The sequence below is a fragment of the Diospyros lotus genome, chromosome 4 (assembly GCF_014633365.1).
Source record: "Diospyros lotus cultivar Yz01 chromosome 4, ASM1463336v1, whole genome shotgun sequence".
Lineage (NCBI taxonomy): Eukaryota > Viridiplantae > Streptophyta > Magnoliopsida > Ericales > Ebenaceae > Diospyros > Diospyros lotus.
This window is the reverse complement of record NC_068341.1, coordinates 37515138-37537829: the sequence shown is the minus strand read 5'-3', so window position 1 is coordinate 37537829 and position 22692 is coordinate 37515138. Positions and strand designations below refer to the sequence as shown.

Below are 22692 nucleotides of genomic sequence, written 5' to 3'. Positions count from 1 at the left end.
ATCGATTTTTCATGGCACATCAGATGTGAACAGTCAGATGTTTCACATTGCCTAGGCTGTAGTAAATGCCAAGACCAATGCCATTTAGACTTGGTTTGTAAGATTGTTGCAGCATGATTTGCAACTTGAAAATGTGGCAGACTTGGCTATAATCTCATATATGCAGAAGGTACATGCATTTGTTTTAGTTCTATTTTAAATGTTACCTGAACTGTTTATTTTTGTGTTGCTTAATTTGTTTGTTTTGATTTTGATTATGGCAGAGTTTAAAGAGGTGGTTGATAATGATATGACAAAGGCTTTTAGTGGGTGGATTTTAGATCCTAGGCACAAATCAATAGTATCTATACTTGAAGAGATAAGGGTGATGGTAATGAGAAAGATTGCTATAAAAAGACAATTTGCAACAACTTGGATATTTGACATATCCCAGTTGCCTTCCAAAGGCTGGAAAAATCGAGAAAAAATGGTTGTAATTGGGTTATGGAGTGTGAATGGAGAATTTGGATATGAGATATCTAATTTTTATAACAAGGATGACAATCACGCACTTGAGATGAAATGGATGAAGTACACCTTTAGAGAATAAGATTTAATAAGAATAATTTTGTTCTGTTGTTCGCATCGGACAACTCTTATGTTACCTGACACAGGCAAAATGAGGGGGGTGTGGGTCCATGGGGAGTAGGACCTACCCTCCACGACCTTAGCAAGCTGCATCAGGCAATAGAAGAGTTGCCCGACAAGGACAACATAGCAAGACCGTTGATAAAAATATCATGTGAACATGCTGTATTTGCAATTTTCTTTGCTTGTTAGCATTTGGAGAACTTTGTTGCACATTGGCACAAGAAGGACACTTAAACTCATATAGCCATAACTTGATGCCTGTTACGGAAAAAGATTTTGGAAAGAGATTGGTAAGAGCTTATTGAGCCTCATGAGGTGAAGAAGATGTCATGAAGACCAAAGAAAAAGAGAAGAAGAGATGAGAACGAGCCTAAAAAAATAGAAAAAGCTATCAGGGAAGGGGAGAATTATGACATGTAGCTTGTGCAAGACAACTTTGGGAGTAATAAATTTATGCTCTTACTTCTATTTTTATACTGATTTATACTTATGATGTGTTCAAGTTATAATTCTGTTTTAAATTCTGTTTTTAGACTACACCAAGGCTTGGTAGAAAGAAAGGATGGAGGAAGAGAAAACCTGATAAGGGCTCTAATCAATAATTGCTAAGTAAAGTAGGATCAAAAAAGGAGAGCCAAGTCACATAATGGACACCATTGTTTTGTTTTGGAAAGTGGAGCAATGATTGCAAATGTAAAGTTTTACTTTTGTGTGTTTTTTGTTTTCAATAATTCTGTTTTTGTTATCTTATGTGTGGTTGGTTTAGAGTTTAGGATTCAAAATTTTTTTATTTATTATGTGTTTAAGTCTCGGTAAGTCTCGATAAACTATAAGAAGGTTCTGGAGGGGGTGATGCACCACTTAGGCAAATCATGCTGTAATTGCTCCACCTGCTTGACTTACTTCTAGTGCACCACCACCTATTGGTTCACACAAATGTGTTAGACATAGGCTATGAGAGGTAAAACCAGTATGGGGTATCAACTTTGAGGCCTGCAATGGAGAGCAAACTCTGGTGTAACTTCAAACCAACTCCAATAAGAGGCTCAGCTGCTGAGACACCATAGAAGGAGTACTGCATAGCAAAGGAAAACAACAAACGTGGAGACTTGGCAGTCTGCCAATTCTTATAAATGATTTAGAATATTGAATATTGATTTTGGTGTTTTGTTAGGCTTATGTTGTGTCTAAATGGATTGTATTTGTAGGATTAAAACAACGTTTATCATTATCTATATTTTCTTGAGTTTAGATCCAATTAGATATATTCAAAATATTTTAGTCAGACTCATTTTCACTGTATTATGAATATATTAATTATAGAATGTAACTCAATTTGATTTATTAGGTGTATAGACTTTTTTGACGTATATATAATATTTTTTCTATTCACTTTATTAAGTGCTATCGTTAAATTTTTTGTTTATTCTTAATTAAGTTTTGAATTAAAAATGATCTAAAATATTTATTTAAGGATAAACAGTAGATATAAATTAGATAATATACGAAATATCATATTTTTTTAATAATTTAAGGAGCCTCGGATGAATAAAGTCTTAATTTAATTAATTAATAATTTTGTAGAAGAGCATATAATTCTTTTTAATTGTAAATCTTGTATAGCAACTGTATACAAATGGCAATACTATTTTGATTCTGCCCATTCAAGCAAAAGCAATGGAAGTGAAAAAACAAATTTTGGAATATGGATTAAGTGTATACATGTAACATTACTGTTTCTGAACTAATTTCTAAAATTAGTTATTTGTTGTTCCCAAATTTGAAAAATTAAAAAACAGAGCTTGAAGCATACAATCAGACTCCCAAGTTTTGAAGGAAGATAGAGGCTTCCTTCCTGCATAACTACTATGTTTTCGGAGAGCTTCTTGCTGGTTTGCTGATTCCCCAAGCTGGTTTGCTGATTCCCTCCAATACCTCTTGATGTTTTCTCATCTTACCTACTAATCGGACATCTCTCTCTCTCTCTCTCTCTCGCCCATCTTTGCCAGCGACCAGAAGGTGAACTTTCTCCTTTTTATCCTTTCGTTTTCGTTTTTTGTTCGCACAACAGTTTTTTTTTTTTTTTTCTGATTGTCCTTTACCCTTACCCTCTTTTCTTGGTTCATCGAAAAGCATGAGAAGAATGAAGTGATTCGGTTTACTTTCTAGGTTTGATTTTTACGATCAGGGTTTTGGTTTTCCCTGTTAAATAGGTGTGCCTATATGATTGGGATTTTACTGTTTGAATGATTTTACTTGAAACGATCAAGATTTTTTGTGCAATAATGGAAATCCAAACCCACCCATTTAATCATCATTGCAGTGCTTATACATTTAGGTCATGTAATGCAAGTGTTACTCCATGAATTAGAGCTTCAAACATCAAGCTGACCAACTAGTGATTTGATTGTCAATTTCATCTTGATGAGTTTTGGCATTGATCAAATAGTGATTTGATAATCAATTTTTGTTTTGATGAGATTTGGCATTCTGCACTAGTCTATTTGGGGATATAGTAATGTGTTGTGCTTACAGGTGAAGTAAGACTCAGACTCGATGGGTGATGAGAAGGATGCTTTTTATGTTGTCAGGAAGGGGGACATTATTGGCTTCTACAAAAATTTGGATGATTGCCAAGCTGTAATTGGATCCGCTGTAATGTTTCTTTACTAATTACTTATCTATTTCTATTTCGTATATCATTCTCTCTTTCAGTGACTTTGGATGCTGCATTGCTTAGTTGGCAATTGAACAAAAGCCATCATGATAACAAGGAAGTTTTCTTCAGTACCTTCTTTATCTTGAATTCATGATTTTATTAGATGGATGGATTTTGGAACACAGATTCTGATCATCAATGCCACTGACTCAAAGTTTATGTGGAAGCTCTGAAACCCTCTTTTTCTCAAGGTTTTATTAAAGATGCAACAAAAAGATATCTGTACTTTCATTATATTGGAGAGCATTAGTCATGTTGTGCACTTTGTATTGAATAAAATGGTTTTTCTTGATGTTGTCAGAAGTATCTACTATTTTCATTTCATTTCTAGGATAAGTTTTTCTTCAAGTCTCCAAGAAATACAAATGAGGCCATTGCTATTCTTTTCAGTACTCATTTATTTTGGTTCATTGACATTTTCCTTTTAGGTTTGCGATCCTTCTGTTACTGTTTTTAAAGGTTTTTGCTTGCCAAAGGAGGCTGAGGATTATCTTGCCTCACATGGGCTTAAGAATGCTGTTTATTCTATCAAGGCCACTGATCTGCGAGATGATGTTTTCGGTCAACTTGCTGTCTGCCCGTTTCAGGTTAGATACTGTAATCATCTTCTGAAGTTGCCCGCTATAAGTTCTGCTGTTTCTGGATTAGATTTGTGTTCACCGAAGGACACTTGTCGTATTCCATGCTTTTCTTTCATAGATATATCTCCATGCCTGATTCAGATGAACTTGGCTAATAAGAGTGCGAATTAATTTTTGAAATAAACTGTGCATGGGCAAGCTTGGAGTTGGGAGAAACAAAACATGGAAGGAAGGTAGTTTTTTTCCAGTAGTCATGGATTATATATAAACAATGGTCTTACAGAAGATATAATCATAGATATAGATGATTGGTGAGCTAGAATCCATGTTCTTGATCCCACTTAGCGACATTAAGTCTTGTGTCTTCTTACTGTTACTGCTTAACAGACTCCAGTAAACATGGGATTGTACATCAGAAACAGTTTATCCTTGAATGCTAGGATCTTTTTCATTGCTGTGAGATCAATGTTTATCCATTTTATTCTTTTAAGAATCATCATATAAAGCATGTATGCTTTCTAATTCATATCCAAGATATGATCGTGGATCCCCTTCTTTGCCTTTTGTCATGCTTGGAAGCTACACCAGGTGTGTAGTGCTGCTGAATTATAGGTCATGGAATTATTTAACCTTTTCTTTTATATGGTAGGTTTTCATCTTGCAGTGTTATGATATAATTGAGTACTGATTTCTTTCAGCAACCAGCTTCTGCTGGAGGAAAAGCATTGGGCAAGAGTAATCGTGAAAAGAGACTGCAGGTATTCCTTGTTCTGGGATGTATATATATTTTGTTAATTACAAGTTCAGTTTTTTTTTTGGGTGTGGGGGAGGGTGGAAGTAGAAATAACTGACTCACTGCATCAAATTATTAGAAACTAACTGAAATTTGCTTCGGTAAATAAGTGCCCCCTTGAAATAATATAGGACAATTAGCAATGCCATTCTGTAAGGTTCTTCATTTACTTCTACTTGCTGTGTATTATATCTGGAATCTGCATACACATGCACATGTAATGAAATCTAATACATGAGATAAAGTTTACTTCTGGAAACTCTTAATTGAGCAGTGTGCTCAATTGTGTCTAGTTGGATAAGGCTTGTCTTGTGACTTTCGTAGTAGCACTTACTAGGACTAGAGGTATTGTGTTTGAAACTGAATCACCCATGGAGCTACAACTCAAGACACTTGAGATTATGCACAATAGCTTACCCCTTTGGGACATGCAACAGTATAATTATACCATCAGTATATGTATAATGCTGGAGATATGCTTACAAATATTATTCAGTATGTATTGTGTAGTGGCAGAAGGCTGTAGGAGAGAAGGCTAGTTTGGCCACTTGGGTTTTGCTAAGTTACTTTATATTTTATTGTATTTATTGGAACTGAAAGGTTAGCAAAATCATGTTTTACTTGATGTCATGGATTTGCTAAAACTAATCAATTTAAATTATATAAACTAAAACTACATAAAAAGGAAAAAAAAAACTAGTTCCAAGTATTTTTGAAACTTACAAGGTCTTGGAATCCAGAAGACATTTGTTTTTTTATTCCAAAATTAGTTCCCAGCAGTTGATCCATAGTCGAATATCAAAAGCACAATCAAACTTCTTTGGTCACTGGTCTTCCAAGTTGATTCATAATTGACTTAGGGTTGGCAGTTTATCAAAGTTGATTCTCATGGTGCCAGTTGATGTGCTTTGGTTACTGTACAGTTACAGTCGATTAACAATTGACTATCAGAACAAATAGTCAGATCTTCCAGGCATTCTGTTCTGAAATTTGAAGTTCTGAAAGTTGACCTCATAGTCGATCTCCCTGAGACACTGACTTTAAGCCAGATTCAAAATTCAAATTGCAGTCTATCTCAAAGGTGATTGTCCATGGTGACAGTTGATTGTTGGCCATAATGGCTATTTTCTAAGTGTGCTGTTTTGTTGCTTGCATCCTCATCTCACATTAAATGCTGTTGTTGCCGTTGGCAACGATGTTTTAAAGGCCTTAGGCTATAAATAACCTTTCAAAATGACAAGAAGAGGCTGCATTAAACTGCCATACTCTTAATCTATTCTTCAGCCATTCAAAGAAAGGTCCCATTTATTACAAAGCAATGAAGGCATATTGAAAGATATTTAAAGTCTCATCATTAGAGCCTTAACATATCAATGCTGTATAGTATTTATTAATATTCATATTTGGTCCAAGTGTGGACTACGTTTTGTAATATTTGTATTAGAACTTTTGTTTGTTTGGCTTTCTAGAGCCTGAACAAATCTAGGTGATTGTAACCAAGTATTGTAGGTGAACTTGTGTGAAAACCTCAGGGAGATTATTGATATGGAATATATGGTGGGTTAACCTTGTAGAGTGGATGTAGGAGTGGAGTACGTTGAACCATGATTATATAGATCAAGAATCATATTTTGGCACCAAAATATAAACAAGATTCAAAGAAAATATTATAAGATAAAAATTTATTAAAATTAACTTAGATTGAATTCATCCCCTCTTGAGTCTAACCAAAAGTTGGGGACCCACAAAGGAGGCAAGATTTATGAGGAAACCAAGTATTGAGAGACAAACCAAGAAATGATATGAATAATCACATCAAGCTAAGCACTACCGTCAACAAAAATTACAAGATGAACACCCTATGTATTATACCCTCAGGGTGGAATCAGTGGACAGTCATGATGGATGATTTCTTGTGCCGGAACACACAATCTTAAAAGGCAATCTCAAGACACCTTGATGATTGAATAACGAAACTTGAACCCACAAAATGTGGACACACTATTGATCTTTGTAAACTTCTCTGCTGAGTCTTTCTGGTGAATTCTGTATCCTCCTTATGGTGCCTTTGGCATCTACATTGTAGAGGAAGAAATTGAGAAATATAAGACCTCAAAAGAAAACCATATTCTAGCCAAATAATAAATTTGGATTCAGAAAATTTCACTGTTAGAACAAAATGCATAATGGTGTTAGAATGCCCTGAGAGAATTTGATAAACCAGCTATTTGAATATTTGTCCTTAGTTGGATATCCAAGTAAAAAGTTATGGTCCAAATACTTAAGGGTGTGAAGAGTTGAATTCTTTATTTTCTTCACTTCTGCTCTGGACTTGCTTCAGCTTACAACAATATATCCCTTGAAACTTATAACATGACTTTAATCACTTGTAAACACTCTCAATCGTACTCTTCACCTATAACTTTGGAGACTGAATGAGTTTCAACTCAAGTTGGTGTTGGATTGCCGACACAGCTGAAATGCTGACATAGTGAAATCACTCTTTTCTGATATTTTTTGCCACACAACATTTCATATGAGAGGAAGAGAAGTTGGGACAGTTGGCAAATACAAAGTGTGTTTCTTGCCGGATGATTATTTGTGGTTTAATGGATTTAAACCTTGAGAGGGAGATTTATCTGATGCATCTAACTAAAGTCTAATGGATATGATTGTAAGAAGAAAATCCAACTAATTGACCTAGTCTTAGCAGATTGGGTTGCTTTATATACATCACAATGTTGAATACCTTGTATGTAAGTAACCACTTTGGTATTGTTTGACATGCTATGGTGCAAAGATATGGTGAATGATGGGTGCTGTTACCGCTGTTAGTTATTCTGCATATACACATTTTGAGAACCTGCCAGATCCAAATACTGAGTCCGGAAATTTAATTATTTGCCTGATAATTTTTTCTTTCCCAAAAATCTGGTTATTTGTTTTCAGCATGAGGTATTTGGATCCACTTCATTTTCAGCAACTTCTCTGAGAGAGCAGCTTGAATTTCACCACATTCCAAGTGTGTTTTTTCATGTATGTTTCCTTGGGTATCTGTCTCAAGATTTTGCTCAAATTTTGTCAAACATTATTTTTCTTTGAACTGAAAAGTTAGCATAAACATTTTTTATTTGTCATCATGGATTTGATAAAACCATTCAATCACAATTATAATGCAAACAATAAACTAAAACTACATCCAAACAATAACTCAAGCAATAGAGAAGTATTGAGAGAACAAACCAAGAGATGGTATGAAGAATCAGATCAAGCTAAGCACTACAATCAACGAAAATTACTTGACACAGAAGGTTCAGCACCCTATGTATGTACCTGAAGGTAGAAACCATTTTGCTCTAGGGACAGCCATGATGAATGGTTTCTTGTGCTGGAGTGCACAATCTTGACAGGCAATCCCAAGATGCCTTGATGCCTGAATCATGAAACTTTAACCCACAAAGTGTGAACACAATATTGATCTTTGCAAAGTTATGTTTAGAGTCTTTTCAGTGAATTCTCTGCTCCTTATGGCCTTTGACATCCACCATTGTAGAGGAAGAAGTTGAAAGGTGTAAGACCTCGAAAGCAAACCATATTCTAGCCAACTAACAAATTTAGATTAAAAAAACTGTTCATTTTTCGAACAAAATACATAATGGTGTTAGAATGCCCTGAGGGAATTCAATAAATCAGCTATTTGGATTTTAGTCCTTATGAATGTATCCCTCATTTCAAAGAATGGAAGAAGTTGGTTGGGACACATTGTGAATCAATCCTGCACTATCTCAAACTCCATTCTTGACCTCAAAACATAAAAACCAGAAAATCCCTGTGGGATAAAAAGTTATAAACCCTTTAAATCTTCTTTCCAATGGTACAAGAATCAACTTAGTTGGATATCCAAGTAAAAGTTATGGCCCAAATACTTCAACGTTTGAAGAGTTGAACTCCATGAGAGTTAAACACTCTCAAGAAGTATCTAGACTGAATGAATTTCAACTTGAGTTGGTATGGGATTGCCAGTGCAACCTAAGTGCTGACATAGTCAATCACCCTTTTGTGACATTCTATGCCACAAGCATTTCATATGAGAGGAAGAAAAGTTGGGACTTCGTTGGCAATTAGAAAGTGTGTTTCTTGCCAGATGATTGTTTGTGGTTTGATGGATTTAAACCTTGACAGGGAGATTTAACTGATGCATCTAATTAAAGTCTTAACACAGATATGATTCTAAGGAGGAAATCCAACTTATTGACAGAGGGGGTTGCTTTATATAATATATACATTACAATTTAGATACCTGGTATTTAAGTAACCATGTTGTATTGTTTGACATGCTACAGTTCAAAGGTATGGTGAATGATGGGTGCTGTTGCGGCAATTCGTTGTTCTGCATATTCACATTTTTGAGAACCTCTTGGTCCAAATGTTGGGTCTTGAAATTTGATTATTTGGCTGATTATTTTTTCTTTTCCGCAAATTTGGTTATTTCTTCTTCAGCATGAGGTATTTGGATCAACTTCATCTTCAGCAACACCCCCAAGAAAGCAGGCCAAATTGCAAAATTCTGGCTACGTTCCAACTAATTATTATCCTGGTCCTGTACGTTTCATTTCTTGGCATTTATTTCAGAATTTTCCTTAAATGTTCTCAAATTATATGCACTAGTGTGACTTACTTGACTTTTTCTATTTTTAGAGTGTTCAATGTGTATATAAAGGCACAATTGGCGTAGAAGCCTTAAATCAAAGCCAAAAGATGTTGAATTTCATTTTTGTTTGTTGTCAATAATGGATAATACAAGGAGATAGAGGGAATGTCAAAATAAGTTGCTATTGAACCAGTACAGGTGGCTGTTCATTGGTTCTAGTATTGATTCAATTAGTTCAATAATTGTATAAATTGACTTTATTTTATTTATTCATGAAGTTAATTGCATGATATGTTTTTGTGGAAGAAAAGAAAAACAAGCAGATAATCTGTAATTGTAGCTGAAAGTGCTCTAACAGTCTTCATGTAGCTGGGCTCTAGGCTTCATAGGTACACATGCATACAATTTTTAGCTGAGCTGGCGGAACAAGGCAATTGATTTTCTTACCTGTGGAGTTCAAAATTGTTGACCATTTTTTTCTCTGATACAAGTGTGTTGGGTCGAGACAACCATCGACCACTACTCAAAACAGTAACCAAAATAGAGTCTAAGCATTCACAGTGCATACAGAAATTAAAGCATGCAAATGAACAAGAAACAGAAATAAACCAAACAGAAGACGCAAGTAATTTTTACCGTGGTTCACCCGTTAAAGAGGGCTACATCCACGTTGAGCTCCGGCAAAGAGAACTCACTGCACTGCACTATCGGGACAAAATCGATTACAACCTCAATATACACAGACTTTCTCTCTAATCTCACTGTACAAAATCAACTCTCAACTCAAATTAGCCCCATAACCACAAAACTACAGGTTAGAGGCACAAACCCTAGAGAGAAAATAACATTTTTGTAAACTATACGGAGTGAAAGAAAACATAGAGAATGAATCGAGAAACCCTAACCGAGGCAGTGAAATCGGAGGCTGTGCGCTGATGATCTCGAGGCAACTGTAGACGATATAAAGGGGAAAGCAGCAGTGCAGATCAAGTCGTATAAAAGCAGCATCAACGATCGGGGAAGCAACAGGCAAAACGACAAGGTAAGCACGCCAAGTGAAACGGCAAAGGCGGTTGCCGTTTTGGCCATCCACTCAAGGGCCCAAAACGCTGCCGTTTTGGGCAACCAAGAGGGTTGCCAAAAGACCCTCCTGCCCCTCCATTAAACACTGCCGTTTTGAAGCTTCACATAAATACAACAATCTCCACCTTGAAGTTTCAACCATCACAGGACAATTCTCCAACAACAGTGTAGCATGCATCGATCTTTGCCTTCATTACTCATGTTGGTTGTTCCCTCAGCCAACCTTGACATACAGCAATCCCAAACAATGTTTGAACTTGGCTGCAGTCACAATTTTTGTTCCCATATCGGTTGGGTTGTTTTCTGTAGGAACCTTTTGAATAATTACATTTCCTTTGGCCACTTGGTCCCTTACATAATGGTATTTAATATCTACATGTTTGGTTCTTTCATGATATACAGGGTTCTTACACAAATGAATAACACTTTGGCTATCGGAAAAAACCACTACCTTACCTTGTAGCATCTGAATTTCTTTCAAGAGTCCTTGAAGCCAGATGGCTTCCTTAAGCGTCTGTTACAACCACATACTCAGCCTCAGTGGAAGACAGTGCAACCAAAGGTTGCAACTAAGACTTCTATCTAATACAATTACCACTTAGGGTAAAGTAATATGCTGTAGTGGATTTTCTTAAATCTCGGTCTCCTGCAAAGTTAGAATCTACAAAGCCTACCAAATCAAGTGCATCAGATCCTTACATGTAATTTAAACCAACATTCAAAGAGCCATTAATATATCTTAACAAAAATTTTAAGGCTTCCCAATGAGGTTTCCCAGGGTTAGACATAAATTTGCTAAGCAAAGAAATTGAAAATGTAAGGTCTGGCCTGGTACTAATCATGGAATACATGATGGTTCCAATTACATTAACATAAGAAATAGATTCCATTTTCAATTTTTCAGAATCTGATGTTGGGCATTGAGCTTTAGATAAAATAAAGTGACCTCCTAAAGATGTATTCACTGGTTTGCAATTTGACATACCAAATTTCTGAACAGCCTTTAGTAAATAATCATGCTGGTGAATTTTTAGACAATTTTTACTTCTATTTCTCTCAATTACCATCCCTAAAACCTTTATAACATAACCTAAGTCTTTCATATCAAAGTTAGTGTTCAACATTGATTTTAATTCATTTATCTTTGACTTAGATTTTCTAATTAACAAAATGTCATCAACATACAACAACAAATAAACAGGGATATCTAAGAGTATAAAGTAAAGGCAATTATCATATTCACTTCTAATAAAACCAATCCCAGTTATAAAATTATCAAATTTCTTGTACTATTGTCTTGGGGATTGCTTTAGACCATACAAAGACTTTTTTAATAAACAAACATAATCAGGATGATGTTTATTAACATAACCAACAGGCTGTTCCATATAAATAAGTTTTTCTAAATCTCCATGCAAGAAAACAGTCTTAACATCAAGTTGTTCTAGTTCTAAGTTATATTGAACAAGTATGACAAGTATCATACGAATGGTTTTAAATTTAACAACAGGAGAAAAAATCTCAGTATAATCAGTGCCCTCCCTCTGAGTAAACCCTTTAGCTACTAATCTAGCTTTAAATCTTAAGGGATCAATGGGTAACGTACCTTCTTTAATTCTGAACAACCATTTACACCTCACCAACTTTTGTTTCTGAGGTCTTGGGACCAATTCTCAAGTGTTGTTGGTTATAAAAAAGGCCATTTCTTCCTCCATAGCATACTGCCACTTTGAGCTGTATTGAGAGTTGACACCTCCTCATACGAGGAAGGCTAGTGGCCTCTCAATTCCATTCCTGCCACTAAGGCACAATAAATAAGGTTTGAATATGCATATCTAGTGGGGGGGGTCTTACTGATCTCCTGCTCCTATCACAAGCTAACTGATAATCCCTTAAGTTTTGTTGAGTAGAGTCATGATGCTCCACCTCAGCCTCAAGGATATCAGTTGTCTCCTCATGATCACTTTCATGATCAGAGGATGAATCACTATCTGGGCTAGGATTATTGAGGGCTGGTGTAGCTAGCAGGTCAGGCATACCTACTGGCTGCTCCACCTGAAACTGGGTATACTGGTTATCACAAAATCATCTGGGACATTAGAATTAGGGTATGTATCTAAGTTTTCTAATCTGCAAGGGAAAACATTTTCATTGAATATTACATCCCTGCTTATGATTATTTTAACACCTCTAGAACTCCTATCCCATAACCTGTAGCCTTTAGTTCCATCTTGGTACCCTACAAAGACACACTTTGAGGACCTAGGGTCTAATTTTCCCATAAATTGGTGAACATAGGCTTGACACCCAAAAACTCTTAAATGATTTAGGTTAATTTTTCTGCCTAACCATTTTTCTTCAGGACATTTCAAATCTAAAACAATGGAGGGACTCCTATTAATTAGGTAGGCTGCAGTGGAGAGGGCTTCTCCTCAAAATGTTTTAGGCATATCGGCTGTGAACAATAAACATCTAACCTTTTCTAGGAGAGTCCTATTCATTCTTTCAGCAACCCCATTTTGTTGGGGTGTGTTCCTAACAGTCTTGTGCCTAGTGATGCCTTGTGAATTACAGAATTCATCAAAGTTTCTATTATAGAATTCTAATCCATTGTCTGTCCTTAAAAATTGAACCCTCTTATCAATCTGATTTTCGACGAAGGCCTTCCATGTTTTAAATTTTTCTAATGTTTGTTCTTTAGTCCTAAGAGGGAACACCCACACTTTCCTAGTAAAGTCATCAACAATGGATAAGAAATACCTATTGCCACCAAGAGTTGGTGTGTTTGAGAGGGACCCCATAAGTCTGCATGCAAGTACTCTAGGCATGCCTTCGTCAGATGAGTTCCTTTATGGAAACTCAGCCTGTGTTGCTTGCCCAGAGTACAAGGCTCACAAAAGTTTAGGGACTCTACAGTCACTGAATCAAGATAACCTTGAGTTGACAGTGCCTACAAACCTTTCTGGCTCATGTGACCAAGTCTCAAATGCCAGAGATCTGTCTTATCAAGTTTAACTATGCATGCAGTAGAAACTGGGGAAATAGAACAACCATTTAACACGTATAAACCATGCATTTTAGTACCAGTTAAAATTAGGTTATTGTTTTTAAATACATACATGAAACGATTTTCAGTAGTATAAGAATAGCCTAATTCATCAAGAGTACCAAGAGAAATTAAATTTCGTTTTAGTCCAGGCACGTGTTTAACATTAGTGAGCATTCTGATTTTGTTATTATGCATTTTAAAGGTTATGTCACCTATTCTTTTTACACTACATGATTGGTTGTTACCTATATACACAGTGCCAGATTCTTTGTTACTAAAGTTTTGAAACCATGCAATGTTAGGACACATATGGAATGAACATCCAGAGTCCATTATCCATTCATTAGTAACATATTCATTAGAGACAATAAGAACTTCAGCTAAAGTATTGTTACTGGCAGCTATGGTTACATTACCCCCTTGTTTTTGTTTTCTTAAAAGATCATAACAATATTTTTTAATATATCCCTCTTTCCCACAATGATAGCACTTTCACTTAGGTTTTTGTTTGCCCTTCTTTTCCTTATTCTTACCCTTATTCCCAAAACCCCTTGATTGATCTCCATTACCTGTCTTGTTTTTCTTTTCAAACTTACTTTTCACAAATAAGTTATTAGCAGGCTTTTAGATGCATTTAACTCTAGCTCCCTAGCTTTGATTCCAGATATAACCAAGTCTAGACTAGGTATAATTCCAATATATTGAAGAGCATGCTTAACAACATTATATTCATCAGGTAATGAGTTTTAAATGATCATAGCCTCACTGGTATCACCCAGCGCTTGATCTATTCCTCTTAACAATAAAGCAAGTCTGGTAAACTCATCTATGTTTTCATCCATAGATTTAGAAACATTCATTTTAAAGTTGAATAACATACCCTTTAAATAAACTAAATTAGGAGCAGACAAAACAGAATATAATGATTCAAGTTTGTTCCACAGTTTAAGAGGGGTATTCATGCTATTAACTTTACGAATAACACTATCACCAAGATGTAAGAAAATAAGATTAAATGCTTCTTCCCTTATCTCATCAGTTCTAGACAACTGATTTGCCGACTATTTTTTGTCGTCAGGCTCAAGTGCGATAAGCACTTTGTGATGAGAGAGCAAGATTCTCATCTTCTTTTTCCAACTCCTGAAATCGCTTTTACCATCGAATGTACCGATTTCAAATCGGGTTGATGTCATCTTCACTTTGCACGAAGATACCGTAGGAAACCTTAGACATTGACCAATACTCACTCAGCAAAAAACAATAGACTGACGAGAGACTTTCAGTAAACCCTAGGAACCCAGACCAACACAAGTAAAGCAAAAATATGACTTAGAAGTTGAAATAGCACAGGCTCCGAAAACTCTAACCGTGAATACCAGAGAAATGGCTCTGATACCACTATTGGGTTGAGACAACCCTCGACCACTACTCAAAACAATAACCAAAATAGAGCCTAAGCATTCACAAGGTATACAGAAATTAAAGCATGCAAATGAACAAGAAACAGAAATAAACCATACATAAGACGCAAGCAATTTTTACCATGGTTCACCCGTTAATAAAGGCTACATCCACATTGAGCTCCGGCAAAGAGAACTCACTGCACTATCGGGACAAAATCGATTACAGCCTCAATATACACAGACTCTCTCTCTAATCTCACTGTACAAAGTCAACTCTCAACTCAAATCGGCCCCATAACCACAGAACTACAGGTTAAAGGCACAAACCCTAGAGAGAAAAGAACATTTGTGTAAACTATACAGAGAGAGAGAAAACATAGAGAATGAATCGAGAAACCCTAACCGAGGCAGTGAAATCGGAGCTGTGCGCTAATGATCTTGAGGCAACTGTAGACAATATAAAGGGGAAAACAGCAGTGCAGATCAAGTCGTATAAAGGCAGCATCAATGATCGGGGAAGCAGTAGGCAAAACAACAAGGTAAGCACGCCAAGTGAAACGGCATAGGCGATTGCCGTTTTGGCCATCCGCTCAAGGGCCCAAAACGCTACCGTTTTGGGCAGCCAAGAGGGTTGCCAAAAGACCCTCCTGCCCCTCCGTTAAACACTGCCATATTAAAGCTTCACATAAATACAACAAAGTGTAAGACCAGAGCAGTGCCATTCAATTCCTGGACTAAATTGTTTGATAACCATTGTTAACAGGACTAGAGCCCTTTAATCCCAATTCAAAAGTCTCTCCCTCGTTTTGATTCAAAAAAGGAGTGTTTAATAAGCATTTTTGTATGTTTTTAACCACAGAATCCTCCTCCTTTATTTGGGTTTGAGACTGACTGTGAATAGGGAATACCTTCAACATTAGAAGTGCTGAGAAAATTTCTCAATCTACTATTGGAGTTTGGTTGTCTTTTTTTCTTTTTTTTGTGAAAATTGTTGTCTTAGAATATATATGTCCATGCCGCGGCTACATTTGTGCGTCTTAGGGAAATGCAATGTAATTTAAATTTCTGATCAATGCAGTTGTTTTAGATGGACTTTTTAAGTATGGTCTAGTCTAATAAAGTGCCTGAAGCTGATAATGATCGGTTGTGGGACTCTTTAAAAACATATGTTGTTGGCAGTGGTTTAAGAAAGGATTGCCACAATATTATGGAATTGCAATGAAATTATTGAATTGTTAATCACCATCTCATGCAAAGTTTAAGTTGGTAGATAGAGAATCAACTCATCTTTTATATGTTATCATTTTTACTCTCAACACGCCCCTTCACATGTGGCTAAGTTTCACTGTATAATTGGTTCAAACACATGCAACAAAGGAAATATTGGGTTAGCTGTGAGATTTGAAGTTAGAATCTTTATCTGCTCTGTTAACCCATGTTGAATTATTACCATTTCATCTAAAAGTTTAAGATAGTAAATAGAAGATTAACTTATCTTTTATATTATTGTTTTTACTCTCAACAGAAATCATGGCCTTCTTCTTGTCTCATTGATTGTTTTTCTAAAACTCTTAAGACTAGTTCTTGGGGCACACAGTCCTCAGCCAGATGGAGCTGAATATGGCTTCTTGATGAAGCACATTCAAAACTAATTTGAATTGAAGCAGTTCATGTACATTTTCTGTATGTAATATTGGCAGCAGAACTCTGAGGCCCTCTGTACAACATGATGCAAATTGGATAGTGAACGGAAATTTGATTTATTGATAGTTATGAAGTTTTGGATCTTTATTACATTAGGTGTCAGGCTGAAACATCTTACAATAAATGTTGCTAAAAGGACTGTATTTTGGTCTACTAATTATGTCCCTCACTGGGAATTTATCATTAGGTTGCTAAAAGGCCTGTATTTTACTAAAATTATGTCCACGATGAATTTATCATAAATTATAATTCATGTGCTTTCAGGGGTAATCCATGAATTATCTTCCAAAGCACTCGATACCATATTAATAATATTGTAAAGTGTAATACTCTAGTCTCCATTCCATTTTGCATGCAAAAAGAATGAAATTGAACAAAAATAAAAGTCAGATCTTAACAATAACAACAATCAAAAGGCTTAATCCCACCAGACCAGGTCGACTACATGAATTTTAGACCTCAAGCCTTCTCTATACATGGCCTTATCCTCTATAAGGCTATTATGTCCTATGTCATGTTTAAGGATTTACATCCATGTGTTGTTTTATCTCCTCCCCTCTTTGGTTAGACTTTCCCCCATTTCATCTAATTGCCTCACTGATGCTTCAATTGGTCTTTTTCTTACATGCCCAAAAATCTTGTCTGCAATAACTGCCACTCTAACCTTATTAAGTATAATCTCATTTTTTATTTTTTTTTATTATTTGAAAGCACCAGCATGACATCCTCATCTCAATTACACTTATATTTTGTACATGTTGGTACTTTACAAAAGTTGGATCTTAACAAATGAAGAAAATAAATTTCCTATATAGCTACCAGTCTACCACTAAACAATGGCATTCCTTTGGAAACCTTTTGAAATAAGTTAACATGGATTCACAGTGCCAAGCAAAAAAAAAAAAAAAAGGATCCACAGTGAGTCAGGAGGAGTATCACTGTAGGATATTTCATATGATTATACCTTTTCAAAAATCAACTTCAATGCAGTCTCTTAAATTTCTTCTTTGCTAATAGTAAGATAAACCAAGTGATTTCTCCTGGTTTGCAAGTATTTATTTTTGAACTTCCTTCTGTACTGTTGCCTGTGAATATGTTTCGATTTGATGCATCATTTACTCGCATATGCAGAGTTCCTGTATTCTTGAGTTTGATGGTGCTTCAAAAGGGAATCCTGGGCTAGCTGGGGCAGGTGCTGTGCTGCATGCTGAAGGTGGAATGGTATGTAGCCACTTTCTTGCATGTTATAGGCCTAAAAAAATGTTCCTACCTAACTTTGAGTGTCTGTAGGTTTATCGAGTGCGGGAAGGAGTTGGAATTGCTACTAATAATGTTGCTGAATATCGGGGAGTGATTTTAGGATTAAATTATGCGCTTAAGAAAGGATTTAAACACATTCGTGTCCAAGGAGACTCCAAACTTGTATGCATGCAGGTTGGTGTCTTTTTTTGTGTGTGTGCGTGCTTGGACACAAGGTGTTTTTCCATGCTGTCTTATGTGTTTGCTTTGTTTCACTTCTCTAAATGATTGTATGAATTTCCACCAAATTTTTCTTTGTTCTTTGTTTAACATTAAAAAATTTAAAAATTGCTCTTTTCCTTCCTAGAAAAATAAAAGTTAAAAACAATAATTTATCAGCTCATGATTTTATGTAAAAGTAGATCGTGTGCACTTCATTATTGATGACTTTCTGTAAGAAGATATTATTATCCATTGTAAGGCATGTCAATCTTTGAAGTTTTTTTGTGGGTGAAGTTGATGTGCTTATACATGCCTTTGTTATGTTTTTGGCATTTGCTGAACTACTAGGCTTTTTAGTGCGATTCCATATTACCAACCAATTATGGTAGTTGCGCACCCCATGTAACCCTTTGTTGTCAGCTTCACTTATTTGACCTTGCTTTCATCTCGTGTCTTAACATTTCTTCATCAAGTGTCTGAATTCACTTGATTTCTTTTCACTTTTCTTGTTATGCTTACCCTAGATACAATGAATTGGTACTCTTTTGATTGATCTCAAATAATGTAGCTTTTTGTAAAGATTATTCTTGTTATTACTGTCAACTAGAAAAAACAGTGCACGGACAAAATGGATGGATAAGTAAATTAACAGATTTTGGTATCCAAATGAATAGGATGTTGAGAATGATCCTTATGACAATTAATGTCTCTCTCGGAAAGGTTTTTTTTATTCCTTTCCTGTTAAATAGTCCACATAACATGTAAGAACAGTGTGTTATTTGCAAATTAATTGAAGCCTTGCCTTCCATTTAAGGTATCTTAGGTGCATGTGCAACCATCTTGATTTCTTCTGGAAGTTTCAATTTTTATACTCCACCTCATAGGTATATGACTGCATGAGGCACAATCCTACGCCTCTACGTGGTATTACCTGGCTTGCTATGTGGTGCACTATTGTTCTCCCAATGGCTCCACATTTTTGCCTTTTGAGGTGGCTTGTGTGATTGGTTCTTTCTACAAAGACGGCATGCAACTACCTGTCCTTCAGCCAAGGATTGAAAGCCATCTTACCCACTACACAGCCACTCATGTAATGATGCCTCAACAGGGCTTTGCTGTCCGGTCCTGATCTCCTTCATTGCAATGTAGCTTTTAGCAAAGCATCTCACTCAAGTCCTAGGTTAGAGTCATGACCTAGGAAATGGCCAAGGATCTTAGCAGTTGGAGGATTGGAAGTCAGGGTAGGGTTTCTTCAAGACACTCTCCCCTTAAGGAGACCTTGTTGATTATTCAAGAAGACAGATTACCATCAGATAAACATAAGAAGACAGAAAGAGAATTAACTCACCAAAAAGGGTCCATATCTTTGAAAACAGTAGTCAATTGTCCTCCTGCAATATTTGAGGCCGGCACCTGACCAGCCTAAAGAAGGTGGCTTTGCAGGTATAGGCATCTAGGCCAAATCTTCTAAGGTACTGTTTGCTAATGAAGGCAAGACACACGCAGATATACATATGTTTCTTATGTAACAATCTTCCAAGGTGCAAATAACCAAGGGAATTCATTTGCTCGAAGGAAATTATCATGCCTAGGTATTAATATTGGTTGTCTATGCAATTCGTTCAAACTTATCTTCCTTTGGGCACACTTTTTTAATGCACACTTGATTACATATCCGAAAAAAAAGAAGGATATCATTACCTATAAATTTTGCCTCAATCATACTTGCTGAAATGATTCAATCATTCAATTCTTCAACTGATTCTCCCTAGATTGTCTTATTTCCTTCCGTGGCAATCACTTGAATTTATAAGGATCATGTCTGTCCAAGGTCCGACTCTCTGAGCCTTGGATGTAGGATAACCACTGCTTTAAGAGGAATACAATTTTTCACTTCCTAAACCTGTTTTAACCTTTTTTATTTCTTCCTTCTCTGTTCAGCATGTGGCCAGGATTAGTTCACTATATATGTTTTATTCTTTTTTTCTACAATTTGTTTATTTCATTTCTATTATTTCATTTCTATTAATGTGTCTTGATGATATAATTGTGTTACAGGTTCAGGGTCTGTGGAAAACTAAAAACCCAAACATGACCGACTTGTGTAAGGTGGCCAAGGAGCTCAAGGATAAGTTTATGTCATTTGAGATCCGTCATGTTGAAAGGGTATTCTAGATTTTCCTTGCATTTATTTTTGAATTTCTTCACTCCACATAGAAGCTTTCAAACAAGTTGAACCTGTAACATGCTATACTTGTCTAAACTTACATTTGACGTCACTTTGTTCCTGATTTTGTGCAGATTTGATTTTTGGTTTTCACAAATTACATACAATTGAAAAACACAGCGCCTATGCAAAAGCTATCCTGAAACCCTTTGAGTAATTATTCAGTTTTTTGCTTGACCTAATTAACAAGCTTTAACTAACTGAAAGGCGCTGCCCAATTTGCTGCCATGCTTTGTTGGTGGCTTTACGACAAGTAGGGCTCAAGGCTTTCATTGAGCTCAGATACTTTTCCTCATTGAGTAGAATATCTTTGGCACTCAAATCATTAGGAATTATGTTACCGTTTCGTTTTGCAGTCCAACAAAAGTAATGTACCCTCTAGTTAGACTTTACAGTGGGACAGAAAATTTAGTTGGAGAACCTCAATAGTACCCATCCCCCACCAACAATCTTCATATTGATACTTGCAAATTATGCTGTTTCTCTTTGCGATTTATGTGTAATAATCAATTTGTTGGCTATTTTACTTTCTGATCATCATGGTGCTCTAGGTGTTATTTGTGTTTCCATTTTGTACAGGTTGGTTTCACAATGTCAACCATGTGATGTAACATGACCTTATCAATTTTATCACCATCTTATGAAACTTTTGGATATGAAGATGATGTTGGAATTTTATCTCTTCATTACCTAACTAGAGGGTTGTGTTAGAAAGGGCATTTAGTGAAAAATTATGCCACGTCTTTTGCATAGATTTGTATTGTCAATGTTACTTTTAAAAATTAATTTATTTGAATTTCGTGTCATCAATCCTAACACGATTAGGATAAGATATAGTTGATGATTATATGGTGCTCTAGGTCTCAAAACTCGTGAAAAAAAAAATTCTAGAGGGAAAGCTTTAACGGAAGGTTGTATAACAATGATTCTCCCCCAACCCTCTCAAAGTTGGGGCACCTTGTACGCTCAGGACACTCTTTTCTGTTTTTTTTTTTATAATAATTTCATTCTGTCTGTATCACTCCAGTTCTCATTTTAATCCTTGGATGTTTTTATACATTATCCATTTTCAAGGAGCTCAACTCTGCAGCTGATGCTCAGGCAAATCTGGCTGTATATCTCAAAGGTTAGGAACCTTCTTGCATTTCTTCATTTTCTTGTATCTGTATTTTTCTTCATAAAAATCTTGTTCCTATGTAGAGGGGGAAATTCAGGAGGAATGTGAGATGAAATAGGACAAATGGTAGTTGCTGGAGGAGCAGCGAGCAGTTTACTGTGTTGTGTATGCTTGGCCAGAAGAATGATTAGAACATGTCTAAACTTCTTGTTAAGCTCTTAATTTGGATCTTATTAAGCCAAAGTGGGAGTCTAGTCTTTTAGCCTAGCTCGACGGTTGACACTGTTTTTGATGAATCAAGAAGCAAGCATATACTTTTATGGCACCCTGACACTTCATCAATGAATTAATGAATGAATGAATAGTGAGAGGTAGAGGGCAAAAGCCTCAATCCAACTTCCTCTGCTGGATATGGAAAGCACACCAAGATCATGTTCTTAAGTGAAATTGTTTTCCGAATGTGTTTCTTCTTGTAATTCGTCTTGTCAATCAGCGAGTGATTAAAACAGATGAACTGGATCAACGAGGAGCAGGGAATGTGGGGGATTTTGTTTCTCATGATATCAGTCTGCATTTGTACTTCATGAGATCCGTTTTTAGAGATTTTTCTTCTTTTTCAAACTGTCTTAACTCTGTGCTACTGTTACATGGTTCTAACATCAATCATGTGGCCCCTTATTTTTCCAATTTGGCAATCCCAACCCTAATCCCGACCCATTCAGTTTTCGATTTGAACTTTTTGTCAATTTTAATTTCAATTTGGATCCCATCATCTGGATTTTAAGTTTCTGGGTATAACTGTTACTGTTATTTTGTTAAAAATAATAATCAATGACTGTCACTAATTATTGAAGAAGAAGGTGGGGCCTGAAGGAATTGGAAGTCCCAAAACAGGCCGTATGCCTTCCGTTAACGCCACGAGAGCAAGCGTTGCCGTGACCGTCAAGCTTCTTCATTTCGCCATGCAATGCAATGGATACCTATGCATGTATCTTCATTCTTTCCTACAAAGTCAAAAGTATTTTACCCCTGCGCTCCGGGGTGTTTGCAAAAGGTTTTTTGTCCTCATGTTTGAAGTGTGTTCATATTTGGCTCTTGACCATTATGAATTCTCTAATTTAACTCTTTTACCATCTCTTTGGAGCTGGACGATAAAGGTATCATTTCAAGTTCAAAGTATTTATTTAAAAAACTGCCATCAAAATAAATGATAGACTAATAGTACCTTTTATAATTTTGAGTCACTCTTTCATATGTATATATTTATTATAGTG

General features: G+C 35.9%; 1 protein-coding gene across 4 annotated transcripts; it reads left to right on the top strand.

Moving 5' to 3' along the window:
* The first annotated feature begins 2364 nt into the window (after positions 1–2364).
* Positions 2365–22119, top strand: LOC127800002 (putative ribonuclease H protein At1g65750). Of its 4 annotated transcripts, XM_052334353.1 has the most exons (11): positions 2396–2649; positions 3166–3285; positions 3778–3936; positions 4629–4688; positions 7673–7759; positions 9224–9325; positions 17745–17834; positions 17904–18047; positions 20133–20240; positions 21376–21427; positions 21502–22119. In XM_052334353.1, exons 2-11 carry the CDS (start codon positions 3187–3189, stop codon positions 21534–21536), a joined length of 936 nt encoding a protein of 311 aa, XP_052190313.1. In that variant the 5' UTR covers positions 2396–2649; positions 3166–3186; the 3' UTR covers positions 21537–22119. The 4 variants fall into 4 exon arrangements, with proteins under 4 accessions (XP_052190316.1, XP_052190314.1, XP_052190313.1 ...); XM_052334356.1 differs by lacking the exon at positions 17904–18047 and having other exon boundaries at positions 2365–2649; XM_052334354.1 differs by lacking the exons at positions 21376–21427; positions 21502–22119 and adding an exon at positions 20376–20832 and having other exon boundaries at positions 2387–2649.
* The last annotated feature ends 573 nt before the right edge of the window (positions 22120–22692 follow it).

Bases quoted from the DNA above. Each gene is read 5' to 3' on its own strand.
- LOC127800002 (XM_052334353.1), top strand. From the start codon at position 3,187: ATGGGTGATGAGAAGGATGCTTTTTATGTTGTCAGGAAGGGGGACATT. The intron at 18,048-20,132 runs GTTGGTGTCTTT...ATTGTGTTACAG, and splicing joins CCAAACTTGTATGCATGCAG to GTTCAGGGTCTGTGGAAAAC. The intron at 21,428-21,501 runs GTTAGGAACCTT...GTTCCTATGTAG, and splicing joins TCTGGCTGTATATCTCAAAG to AGGGGGAAATTCAGGAGGAA.